The sequence below is a fragment of the Myotis nattereri genome, assembly GCF_964212035.1.
Source record: "Myotis nattereri genome assembly, chromosome: 10".
NCBI lineage: Eukaryota > Metazoa > Chordata > Mammalia > Chiroptera > Vespertilionidae > Myotis > Myotis nattereri.
In genome coordinates, this window is record NC_138085.1 from 60832093 (window position 1) to 60845403 (window position 13311).

Below are 13311 nucleotides of genomic sequence, written 5' to 3' on the forward strand. Positions count from 1 at the left end.
CATTTGTTGACTTTGCTTAGCCGACAGCAAAACAGCACAGCCCAATTACTCCAGCAAAGCTATTTTTTTTCCTAACAGGAGTTTTATGATTTTTATGTACTTACCAGTCAGCACACATAACCATGTCAAAATGTCCTTCCAGTTGAGAGACATCTGTCTCATTATCCCATCGTAAAACGCTTGAGGGAAAAAAAGATTTTTTAAAAATTATACTTAGGGGTTTTTGTGTTGTTGTTTTTTGTGTGTTTTTTTTTTACTTTTGATTTTGAGCTATTAACATTATTTTTCATGGCACTTGAAATTATTTAAAAGGCACATACAAACTATTTCAAAAGGTATAATAAAAAACTAGAACATAACGGTCTGTTCTATATTTTATTTAGTCATCAACTCAAGAAGAGGAAGAATTCTCTATTTAAATACAATAGTTAAGCTTTTGCTAGGTTTTATATGTTTTTGGAGATGAACTAGGGAAAAATATCTTATCTTTACCATAGTCATTAGAATGAATCTAGACTCAACATCTGTAAGGTACATATTAAAATAAAAGTATTTCCCCATCTGACCGAAATACAAATTTGAAAAAATAAAGGATGTGCAATAGCATACATTGTGCTTGGCATGCCAGTTGCATTTCTTACTAATGAAATGAGCAATCGGGCAAGATGGAGGAAAAGACTTTCACTTAGCAGTTCTCAGTTTTCAGGTGCAGTTAAAAAATCACCCATCCTGACAGTCTCCCCAACAACCTCAACATTGCTAAATGCGGTCAGTTATCAGTCTTCATTTCACTGGCCCTATCAGCCTAGAACTGTACCCTGAACTCCAAGTTCCTATATCCAACTTCCTATTTTAATAGTTCCGCTTGGGACTCTAGCAGACACCTCAAACTTCATATGCTCAATATTAAATTCCTCCTCATCTCCCTCTCTCCCCTCCCCCAAAATTCATTTCATGCACAGTCTTTCTCAGCTGCTAAACCCATCTTTCCAGTTGCTCAGGCCAAAACCCTTGACTATGACTATATCCTCAATTCTTTTTTCTGTTGTACCCACGTTGGATGTGCCAGGAAATGTAGTCATTCTACCTTTGAAATATGTCAAAATCCACCTCCTATCCTTCTACTGCTCCACCCTAGAAAGAATTATTATCATCTCTCATCTGATTTAATTCAGTCTCCTAATTGGTTTCCCTGCTTCCACCTATCACCCCACAATTTCTGCTCAAAAGAGCAGCCAGAATTATCCTTTCAAAACATATTTCCAATCACAAACCTTGTCTTCTTACTATCTTCTAATGGCTCCTCTCTCCACTCATAGTAAAAGCCAGTCTTGATAATGACCCGTAAGACCCTATTCAATCCGGTTCCCGTGCTGACCTCATTTCCTAGGACTCTTCCCCTTGGTCTTTGCTCTAGCAACAGAGGTCTCTCTATGATTACTTGAATACACCAGGCATGCTTTTGCCTTAGGGTCTTTAAATAGGCTGCTTCCTTGTGTAAATGCTCTTCTTCCATACAACCCCTGGCTCGTTCCCTCATCTCCTTCAAGTCTTTGCTCAAATGTGTTACCTTCTCAAGTAAGACTTCCATTCTGCTTAAAACTGCAATCATTAATTTCCACTTCAGTATTTCTGAACCCCCTTAACCTGCTCTTTATTTTTCTATAGTGGTTATTACCCTTTAATGTGCTATATTACTGAATTATTAATTTTGTTTATTCTCTCTTTCTCAGGTAGAACTAAGCACCATAGGGACAAATATTTTTTTAAAACCTGTTTTGTACCAGGATGTATCTTCATTGCCTAGAACAGTCCCTGATACCTAATAGCTGTTCAATAAATACGTCCTATCAATGAATTCTGTATGAGTTTCCCTAGCATAGTGCCTGGCACCCAGAGAGCACTCAAGAAATAGAGGTTCCTATATTAAGTTGTTCTCTGAGTGGAGTGTGTAGTTTAAGCCACTTAAAATGCTTTCTGAAGATTTCTGCTTTTGGCAAAAATGAAGTAACAAAGACCTCATTTATCCTACTGCCTGAACTGCCCCCCCCCCTAAAAAAACCTACACAAACATATAAGCAATAGTTTTCAAGACACTGAAAATCAGCAACAAAGGACAGTGATCCTTGAGAGGGGTGGGGGTAATTAAGCGAGTCCTGCCATTGCCTCAGATTACTGCCTTGAGAGAGTTTCCAGGCCATAGCACAGCGGGGAAGAACTAAGGTGGAAGCAGGTAGACTCCCTGAAAGTCTAAGGAAACCAAGGCGATTCCAGTTTACAGTATAGAGTACCAGACAGGAGGTTGCTGCAGAGAGAACATTCTGAAGAACTGTGGGGAGTCCCCCTGGAGTCTTTGACAGAGTACTGACTGGTGCATGTATATGAGGAAACTGCTTGAGGTTAAGAAAAGCACCATCTGAGAGAAGTGGACGGGACTGGACCAGTGTTCACGCAGGGCCGGGATAGTACCTGTTTCCACCAGTCAGACTAGAAAACCCCATAACTGACAGGATACTGGGTAGAGTCCTCAGCTGTATCTCATCTCGGCAGTGGAGATGTCAAGCCTCCAAATTCTTTTAGGGAGCCAGTATACCAGTGATATTAAAACCTAATAAAGGTTACACAGTAAAAGTGTGGGCCAATTTTATTGATGAATATCAATGCAAAAAGCTCAGCTAGCATCATGCACTACCGGTGGGAATGTAACATGGCTCAGCCACCTTGGAAAACAGTCTGGCGTTTCTCAAAAGGATAAACATAGAGGTTATGTGACCATATACACCCAAAAGAAATGAAACTTGTCACAAAAACTTGTACACAAGTATTCACAGCAGCATGTTTTAAGCAGCATAAGAACTTTAAAAATGAAAACAACCAGATGTCCATAAAGTGATGAATGGATATGGTATATCCATGCAATGGAATATTATTTAACCATAAACATTAGTGAGATCCTCATACGTGCTAAAACATGGATGAACCTCGAAACACTATATATTAAGTGAAAGAAGTCAGATATGAAACATGACATATTGTACAATTCCATTTATGGAAAAGAAAATCCATGGAGACGGGAAGTAGATTAGTGGTTGTCTAGCACTGGGAAGAAGAAAGGGTGTAAGGGAATAGGAAGTGTCTCCTAAAGGGTATGGTTTTTCTTTTGGGGGTGATGAAAATACTCTAAAACTGACTGTCATGGTTGCATAACTGTGAATATGTTAAAAGACATTGAATTGCATACTTTAAGTGGGTGAATTGTATGGTATGTGAATTGTAGCTCAATAAAGTTGTTATCCAAAAAATCTCAGATAATATATTATTAGAGTAAAACAGCATGTTAAAGGAAGAATTAAAGCACCACAACTAAGTGACTAAATGTGCTGAGATGTTATAATACTAGGAAACCTGTTAACATGAACTGTCATAGTTGTAGGTGAAATAAAAACAATTTGATCATCTCTATACATGCTGAAAAGACATAAAGTTCCATATTTATGATAATTTTTTAAAAATAGGAGTCAATAAAAAATTCCTTAACAAGATAAAAAAATATATTTTTGATACAAAAAAGCTAATGCATACTTAGTGGTGAAATATTAGAGGATTATCAAAAAAGTAAGGCTCAAAGACGCCTATTATTTAATACTAGAGGCCCAGTGCACTAAATTCATGCACTCAGGGTGGGGGTCCTCTCAGCTCAGCCTGCACCCTCTTGTAGTACAGGGGTCCTTGGGGGATGTCTGACTGATGGCATAGGCCCACTTGGGGAGCAGGCCTAAGCTGACAGTTGGACATTCTTAGCGCTGCCGCAGAGGTGGGACAGGCTCCCGCCACTGCCACTGTGCTGGCCAGCCGTGAGCCTGGCTTCTGGCTGAGCAGTGCTCCCCCTATGGGACTGCACTGACCACCAGGGGGCAGCTCCTGTGTTGAGCATCTGCCCCCCTGGTGGTCAGTGTACATCATAGCAACCAGTCGTTCTGCTGTTCATTCTATTTGCATATTAGCCTTTTATTATATAGTACTAGAGGCCTGGTGCACGAAATTCATGCACCCAGGGAGGGGTGTGTGTGTGTGTGTGTGTGTGTGTGTGTGTGTGTGTCCCTTAGCCCAGCCTGCGCCCTCTTGCAGTCCAGGAGCCCTCGGGGTATGTCTGACTGACTGACTTGGACATCCTTAGCGCTGCCACAGAAGCGGGAGAGTCTCCCACCACCGCCACTGCGCTCACCAGCCATGAGCCTGGCTTCTGGCTGAGTGGCACTCCCCCTGTGGGAGCGCACTGACCACCAGAGGGCAGCGCCTGTGTTGAGCGTCTGCACCCTGGTGGTCAGTGCGTGTTACCGGTCGTTCCACCGTTTGGTTGATTTGCATATTATGCTATTATTATATAGGATAATATAATTCTGGAAACTTTTAGCCAATAAAATTATACAAAATAAAGAAAAGAGAGGTATAAGAATCAGAAAGAAGTTAAAATTATCATCATTTACAGAAGATGTAATGGCTAATTTAAAATATTCAAGAGAATTGACAAACTATTAGAAATTTGAGGCAACTGAATATTTACTACACAAAACCCTATAGCTTTCTTTATATGCACATAAGTAACAACCAGTTAGAAAATGTAATGGAAGAAAAGATCTCATTTATAAGAGAAATAAAAAATGCACTTTCCAAAAATAAGCTTAACAAGAGAAATGTTTTATTTATTTATTTATTTATTTATTTATTTATTTATTTATTATTTATTTATTCTCACTGGAGAATGTTTATTGACTAGAGAGAGAGAGAGAGACTGGTTGCCTTTCACAAACTCCCCAACTGGGGACCAAACCCACAACCTAGATATGTACCATGACAGGCAATCAAAATCGAACCTGCGACCTTCCAGTGTATGGGACAACACTCCAACCAACTGAACCACATGGGTCAGGAGGAAAGATTCTAAATGCTAGTGAAACACCTAAAAAACAACTTAAATAGAAAGAAATCACCCTGTTCTTGGAAATGAAGACTCAAAGTCATAAAGATATCAAGTTGTAGTAAATCATATATTTCAATGAAAATGCCAATACCGCATAGTCAAAATACCAACATAATTTTATAATAGTCTAGGGAGAAAGAATAATGCAAGGGACTAGTCTTTAACAGATATAAAAATATGTTACAAAGTTTCGGACTTTCCATGATTTGATATGAACAGACTAAGTCCACTTCTAAAAATTGGCTCAGCAAACATACTTGCAAATGAACAGTTTATGTGCAGATGTGTTTCACCGCAGCATTGTTTGTAATGGCAAAGTAATGAAATAAGTGTCTATTATTAAACTAAAAAAAAATGATTTTAGCAATAGATTATCATGTGTTCATCCTCTAAAAAAAAATTTTAAGATTGCCCCTCATCCATTTAAAAGTGACAAAATCCTTTGAAAATGAAGACATCTTTATTTGATATGTAACTTTTGTGATACAAATATCTATTTACGAAGATGGGATTTTTTTCCTTAAAACTGGAAGACATTTTCACAGAGGATGCAGTAGTCTAACCTGCACACCTTGCTATCAAAACAGAACGTAGCCGATTTTTGGTAGTAAGAGAGAGTTTGACCTGGCTAAAGAGTAGGGATCGTTGTGTCCAAGGAGTTAATAAAATGTTATTCTAGAAGAAAAGGCCTTAATTTTATATATGCTGCAGTTTAGAGGGCCCCTAAAAATATGGTGTCCCATATTTTAAAATCTGGCTCATTTTAATAGGAAAAAAAAGAACTCTATCAAAATATCTGAAACTGGATGACATTCCTGTGGGAGTTGGTTTCTTTGGTGCAAAGAAGCTGGGGCATCAGTCCTTCTATAAACATGTCAAGCAAATAAAAAATGTTATGTTAGTAATAAAAAGTACACTTAGTAATTTCATTTTTCCATATCTGACATCTCTAGGATTCTCAGCAGTGCTCAAGATTATGTTACCATAATTCTAGCAAACTCACTAATAGGTACATGTTATCAGAACATTTCTTTACGAGAGCCCTCAGCTTCCTTATCTCAGTTACCTTCTACTAACCTTCCTCTTCAACCTGACAAAGGACAGATAAATGCCTACTCACAATGTCGGTGTGTCTACAGACACTGCATGTGTCTGCCTGAGAAGATCCCTACCCTGAAATGAAAGTCAGCTATCTGATATATGCACTGATGTCTGCATCTCTAGCGCTTTACTTTCCTCTCCTAAAAATTGTTTGGTTCCGTAAGTCTTGTGGATTCCCATCTTCCAAACTGTGCTCCTAATACAAATCTTAAAACTTTTCATATAACAGGGATAAAGTATACTAATTGCTTCAGAGTACAAAAACATATTAAGCAGAATCCTTGCCTTCAAAAACATTATTTGCCTCACTTGCTAGAATGTTAATTCTAAGAAGACATGGACGTTCTCAGTCGTGTTCATTAGTAAATCTACAGCACTTAGGATAGTACTTGGCAAAAGGGATCAAAATACTTGTCAAGAAATGGATGCACCAGTGAACATGAAAACAAAGACAACACACTTTGGACAATAAGAGAATGCACCGTTTTACTGTGGGACTATTCTAAGGCCAATTGAAGTTAAAAGAAGGAAAATATGAGGGCAGGCTAAAATAGTCAGGAGGAAATGGTAACTAAGTCATCCTAGAAGGAAGGGCTTAGATGGGCGAGGAGGAGGGGAATAAGATCGGCAGAGACCAGAGATGGGAAGGACCAAATGTGTTAGGAGGAGACTGCAGAGGCCTGGGTGACAAGGGAGAGGGTGTACGTGGGGGAGCAGTGGAAGCCAGACTGAGTGAAGAGAGTGAGGAAGGTGAGAAGACTGCAGAGGCCTGGAAAATCACCACCTGGATCCCACTGCGTTGGGGTTTCCGTTTAAAAATCATTTTTCACACCCCCAATTTAACCTCTAATGGAAAATGAGCCTCCAAAAAGATATAAATCTTAAAAAGAAGTAGGGCAATGGGGCCAATAGTCAATCCTGGGGGCCCACATAAAGGTATAATTTGAGTTATAAAAAAGTCTTAAAAGTTATAATAAGTTCCATAGTTTACTAAGACTAATGGTTTATCAAAGAACAATAAAAGTCACAGGCCTAAATTCACTAGCAATTTTCACACAAAGATAACCTTTTTTCTTAAGTAGAAATTCACTTTTAATATCACAGCAGGGTATATTTAATAGATTTTTAAAAAATTTTGTAACTGTTCATATTACCCATAGAATGACGCCATTCACTAATTCTGGAACACCTAGAAATATGTAGGCGTCAAAAGCTCTGAATGGTTCTTTATTAGACCGTCACCGTTTTGAAGACAGCTTCAGATAAACCTAACAATTGAGATGCTGTAAATACATTTGCTCTTTCACCAATCCCTAGCTATATTTGGCAGCACAATTTCCTTTGTTCAAGGATTATTCTTGATTATTGCACAATTTATGTTCTCAAAGGCAGAATACCTTGGACATATTAGTTAAATGAATGGAGGGCTGCAAGGATGAACAAATGAATGAAACATCAAAAAACTGTATTAAGATCTTTGAGGTGTCATTGCTATATGCCTCACAGAGGAACACCCTAGGTCTTCCTTGACCAGGGCTAAAGCTCCTGGGTTTCACAAACAAGCCTTTCATATTTAGCAACAGTCGGGCGGGATTACAATGGAACAGAGCGGGTAAGGACGTATACAAGGGAAGAGCATTACTCTGGGCAAGGTTGGTGGCGTTTATGAGAGCAGGGGTGGATTTACTGGGAAGCTAATGAAGCTTAACTGCCGGGACCCCTCACTCGCACAGGCACCTCCCAAGGCCCACAAGGAGCCCTAGCAATGAGTTCACTCGGTAGTATGCTTCTGTAAAATTTGCCAAAGTAAGGTCTAATCAAATTCATCACCCTAAGAGGGCCCTCAAAATAAGTTTCAGGCCCCACACAACCTGGGTCTGCCCTGTGTGAGAGGCAGGCAGAGGCTCGATGGCAGGAGGAGTGCCAGTTGTTAGAGAACATGGTCAGGGCAGTGAAAATGGGAGCTCAGAGGGCCAGTCAAACCTCTGGGTGGTTTCTCGTTCCTTTTTAAAAGCACAATCTCCTAGGCTCCCAGTTCTCATATCATGATTTTCCTTTCTGCTTTTCTATCGTCTTTGCAAATGAAGTCACAGGAGACATTTAGCTGTTATAAACTTCATGTCAAGCTCTGAAGTGCTTTTTAACAGCAGAAATATTTGGCTCACATGTGAGCTTTGTAGCTGTGGTAAATACCTCTTAGTTATCTGTCGCTACTGCTATCCCACACCTCCAATTTGGAGAAGAAATTCTGCATATGCACTGAGGCATTAAAAAAAGGAATATTGTGCCATATCTTAGCTCTTTTGTGAGCGGTTTCCTTTTATTTCTTCTCATATGGAGCTAAGGCTTTTATCATATTGCACTGGTCATGGGTGGGAAAGCAGTAGATAGAAGGGGAACACTGATTATTACATCACTGGTTGGCAGATTCCTCTTAGCTTCTTAAAGTGGTCAAGTCTGTAACTTCTTAATACAAGATCAAGGCATTTCAAGGACTAACTCATTCACCTGTTTTCTGACAAAGTGCTTTAGTAGATTTTGGATAAAATGCTTGCAGTGGTTAAAAAGGAAAAAATTGACCAGAGTTAATATGAAATAAAGACACACAAAAAAATATCTTGGAGGTTCTTATATGACTATTGACATATAGACTATAGGTCTAGGTACATATCAGAACAATATATTTAGAAGTAGCATTCTTGAGAACAGATAATAGAAACAAAGGACAAGTAGTAAGCATTGTCTGCATATGTACTGTGTTGAACAATGACATTTTACTTCTTTATGTAACTTAATTATTTTATGAAGAGATGATAGAAAATACTATTATACTTCCTAAGTTAAACACTTGACATTTTGATTCCTCAAAATGCAACATTTTGGAAGTCTAGATATGTTTATTTATTAGTGATTATTAACACCCAGTAAACAACATTATGTCTTGTACAAACACAACCTCTCTTCACAGCATGATGCTGAAATCTATTATTCCCTGATTCCATATGCTGAAATACACTCAAATGCTCACAAATGACCTTAAGCATTAAATACATGTAAATGAGGACAACCTAGCAAGTGTGTGCTTTTGATTGATAACTAAAAGACTAGGTTGAAAACCACATCTAAAAAAGAAGTCCTCGCCGAAACCGGTTTGGCTCAGTGGATAGAGCGTCGGCCTGCGGACTGAAAGGTCCCAGGTTCAATTCCGGTCAAGGGCATGTACCTGGGTTGCGGGCACATCCCCAGTGGGAGATGTGCAGGAGGCAGCTGATCGATGGCTCGCTCTCATCGATGTTTCTAACTCTCTATCTCTCTCTCCTTCCTCTCTGTAAAAAATCAATAAAATATATTAAAAAAAAAAAAAAAAAGAAGTCCTCCCCTTGTGGGCCTGGAGTCCATCCTCTTAGGAGCAATGGCTCCCAAGAATGAGGAGCAGGTACAGATTGCTCTTTCTAGGACCTGCCAGAGGTTTTCTGGGAAACAGAACTGGTTTGTTCATTTATATGAGAAACACAGAGCACAGTGCTCCCTGTGCCATCAACCAGCATTTCAACACAGGATTTAAAGATGCATATCTGGCCCTGGCTGGTGTTCTCAGTGGTTAGTGCATCGGCCCGTAGACTGAAAGGTCTCGGGTTTGATTCCCAGTCAAAGGCATGTACAAGAATCAACCAATGATAGCATAAATAAGTGGAACAACAAATCTGTCTCTCTCTTCCTTTCCTTTCCTCTCTAAAAAAGATGAAGTCTATCAATCAATACATAATTAAATAAAGAAGGCAGCTGGGCTTCTCTCAACCTCACATGGTACACTCTCAACCCCACACAATTCCCACCCAGTGTGTAATATATTCATCTTCAGTTTTTCTCATCTATTCATTTAGGATAATAAGAATTCCTGCCTGTCTCATTATGGTTCTTGTGGACATTAAATAAGATACTTATAAAATGCTTAGAACAGTGCCTGACACACAGTAAATGCTCACTAAATGTGAACTATTATTGCTTTTAATAATCACCCACAGCATGGAAAAAAGCAGTTTCAACCAGAGTGTGTTGATGCAGGAAGGTATCTTACCAGCTTGATACTTTCTGAGTCTTAAACACACCAGCCTTCTGATTCCTTTGGATGATGTCTCTCACATCTGTTGGACATAGTTAAGAAAGCTTCTGCACCGACTGTCAATTGGCTAAAAATAAAGACATAAAAGCCCACAAACACAGTGATGTTATCGGACAGGGGATAGGTGAGAAGAGATGTAGGGTTATATAAGGTAGGCGGAGAAGGTTCTAGCTCTGGCCCTACCACCAAATGTTGAGTTACTTGCCACAGGCAAGCTCTTTTAATTCCCTGGGCTGCAGTTTTGTTACCTGGGAAATGTACATTCAGGGAGCATTGGGGCGAGGCCCAATGTGGGCCTTGGTGGGGGGAGAGGACTATTCCATAGGTGCCAAGCCCCACTCGCTTCAAAGGCAAAGGTCTGCAGTCTCCGGGGAGGGCAATGGCCGTCTTCTGAGACTTGCCAGGTTGAAGTATTCCCAGCCTCCTAAAGGCTAGTAGGGAGGGTGGGGATGAGCAGCAGAGAAGACTTGGGAGAAAGTGAGACGAGGAAGATGAATAAAAGCCCGGAGATTCTTAGAGAGAAAATGAATTACTGAAGAAAGTCAACCCGGTGAAAGGCCCCTGGATGAACTGTCCTTACAGGGACCTATGCTCTGGCCTCGGGCCATCTGCTGGTGTGTAAGCACTTGTACAAGAAGAGCCGTGTGTACTGAAAAGATGTTTTGGGGAGCTGGTCACTGCCATCACGCAGCATCGTCTCCAGGAGGGCCCAGGGAAACAGCACATTGGGTGTCCGCATGGGAAATGCTGGACTTCAGATGGACAGTTAGTTTTGCTTCAGCTTCTATAAATCTTGTAACTGTTCCTCTTTCTCTTTTTGCTCCAGTCGCTGTGCAGCTCAGACCCAAGTCTGGCCACCACAGCAGCTCCTTCCTATTGGGTATATTTTCTATACTGACCTCCACTCCTGGCTTCATCATGTTTTCTTGTCTTTCTAATTTTCAATTGCCCTCATTTTCTCATGTATTTCATATGGTATATTCTATGTGTCACTGTAAGAAACCTCAAAATCCCTCTTTTGGAATAAGGCAGGTTTAAATAAACAAGAAATAAAATAATTCCAGCGAAGGTTGCAAGCTGAACTAAATTGGGCCCATGGGGAGGACACCAAGCAGACAAGCGATGTTCCCCTATTGCTCAGAAAAACAGATTTCCTGAATGCTGGAAGCGAGCACTGGCCCAGGTCTCCCTGCAAGAACAGAGCCACAGGACGCTTCAACCCAAATCTCTGCTTGAAACACCAGGCACACCCATTTCTTCTCGGAGTGAATAAGCAGGTACTGTGATAGCTTTCTTCCCCCAGGAGTGGGGAGGAAAAATCAATTAGGTCTCCTAATGAAGGGCTTTGTTGAGGTTTACAAAAGTGCTATAATGCAGACTTTTTTTTTTTCCTGGATGAACTTTCCTGTATGCAAATTAAATACTGTTAAATTACATTCATTAAAAAAATAAAAGAGACTAATTTGCCTACTTGTTTTGATTAACTGAAATGACACATAGGCCTACAGTTCTATTTCAGGAAGAAAGTATTTCAGGAAAGTCTTCTACATGAAATGTCTTATAGAAAAGGACAGCTGACATCTTTATTCTGAGAACAAAATTAGTAGTCAGCTGACAACTGTTTTTGATTGAGCTCCCCCACACTCTGGCCACACCCTAGTCAGTGTTTCCATGGCATCCAACTGCAAGCCAGAATGTGACAGGTACACCTGTCGCGTCCTGTGAGTACATGCCTAATCTATCAAGCAAAACATGTTATTTTGTTACTGGAGGTAATACTTTTTATAAAATAGTCACAGGGAAGTTAAATTATATAACTCAGAAAACCTATTAATAATTTTTAGTAAACATCTCAACACTATATACTTTTATACAATTTATAAACCTGTGACTACAGGTCGCCAGGCTGAAGCAAGCATATATATTTATAATCTAGGAGCAATTTTTTTTTAAATGAAAAAAATTCGCAGCAGTATTTAGGCTGCTTTATTTTTAGAACTGGGGAGAGAATATATTTGGTGGGTTAGAAAAAAATGTCAATAGCGTATGAAAATACTACCTTAAGAGATATATTCTGACATTCTGATCCCCACCCTTTACTTTAGGTGGGGTTTTTGGGTGGTTCCTCTAGTTGGCACTGTGCCCAATAATCAATGTGGCCCTTCTTCTGTGTCACCTCAGGGTAATAAAGGAAATTCAATCAAACGGAGTCGGTCTGTCCGGGACAGTTTTGAACGGAATGGACCAAATCGTGTTCTCTGAACTGCACCCACCTTCTGGGAGACTTCAGTGGGAGGTGCTGGGTGCAAAGAGAGATTTCTGATTCAATGGATACAGAGTAATCACCTCCAATCGCCTTGCCTGGGCACAGAGACCTCCAGAGCCAGAGGACACACGCTCGGGGCTAAAAGGAGACCCGGATTCTAGCTCTACATGTTCTCAAATAAAGCAAAGCTCAGGAGTGGGGCTCCATTATAATTTTGCTTCAGTTGATTTTTATTCTTAAAATTATATTTTTGCATAATGATATCACTTATTTAAAGAAATTATGTTACCTATTATATATAACATGATTTAAAATATTAACCTCCTGCTGCAATTAGTAATTGTTATATTTATCGGTGGTCACACACACATTTTGAGAATTGGTATTGTTCTTTAAACAAGAAAGCATTTGAAAAAGAAGACCACTGCGGCTCAAGAGGCATTACCTTCGTGGTTCATGTTTCCTTCATTCCTCACTGGAACATCAAAGGTGAGAATGGGAAACTATGAAATTATTATATAAATCCTGTTTACTTTTATTTCTAAAGTTTCTAAAATGTGACACTATTTGCTAATTTAAAGGTCGCCAAATATTCCTAAGTGTGCTCATTACTCAAATGAATTGAGAAGATGGCATAGAGGTGATCTGAACTCTGTTAGCAATGTCAGCTGTGGTTTATGGATGAGAGAACTTTTCTTCCAGAGGGCGCTGAGGAAATGCAAGATGACACTCACCCAAGCAGCCCAGCTTTTGGTGAAGAGCACTGTTTAATGGGAGAAAAAGACACTTCAAAGTCAACTGAACCTGGCTTCTAGCGCTGGTTCCGATTCTTAGCGGCTG

General features: G+C 39.8%; 1 protein-coding gene across 1 annotated transcript in view; it reads right to left on the reverse strand.

The window, feature by feature from the left end:
* Positions 1 to 13311, reverse strand: part of CAMKMT (calmodulin-lysine N-methyltransferase) — a 281601-nt gene that overhangs the window by 20082 nt on the left and 248208 nt on the right. Inside the window, 2 exon segments of the mRNA XM_081100572.1 lie at positions 105 to 179; positions 10161 to 10227. Of these exon segments, the coding sequence (XP_080956698.1) occupies positions 105 to 179; positions 10161 to 10227 (142 nt within the window).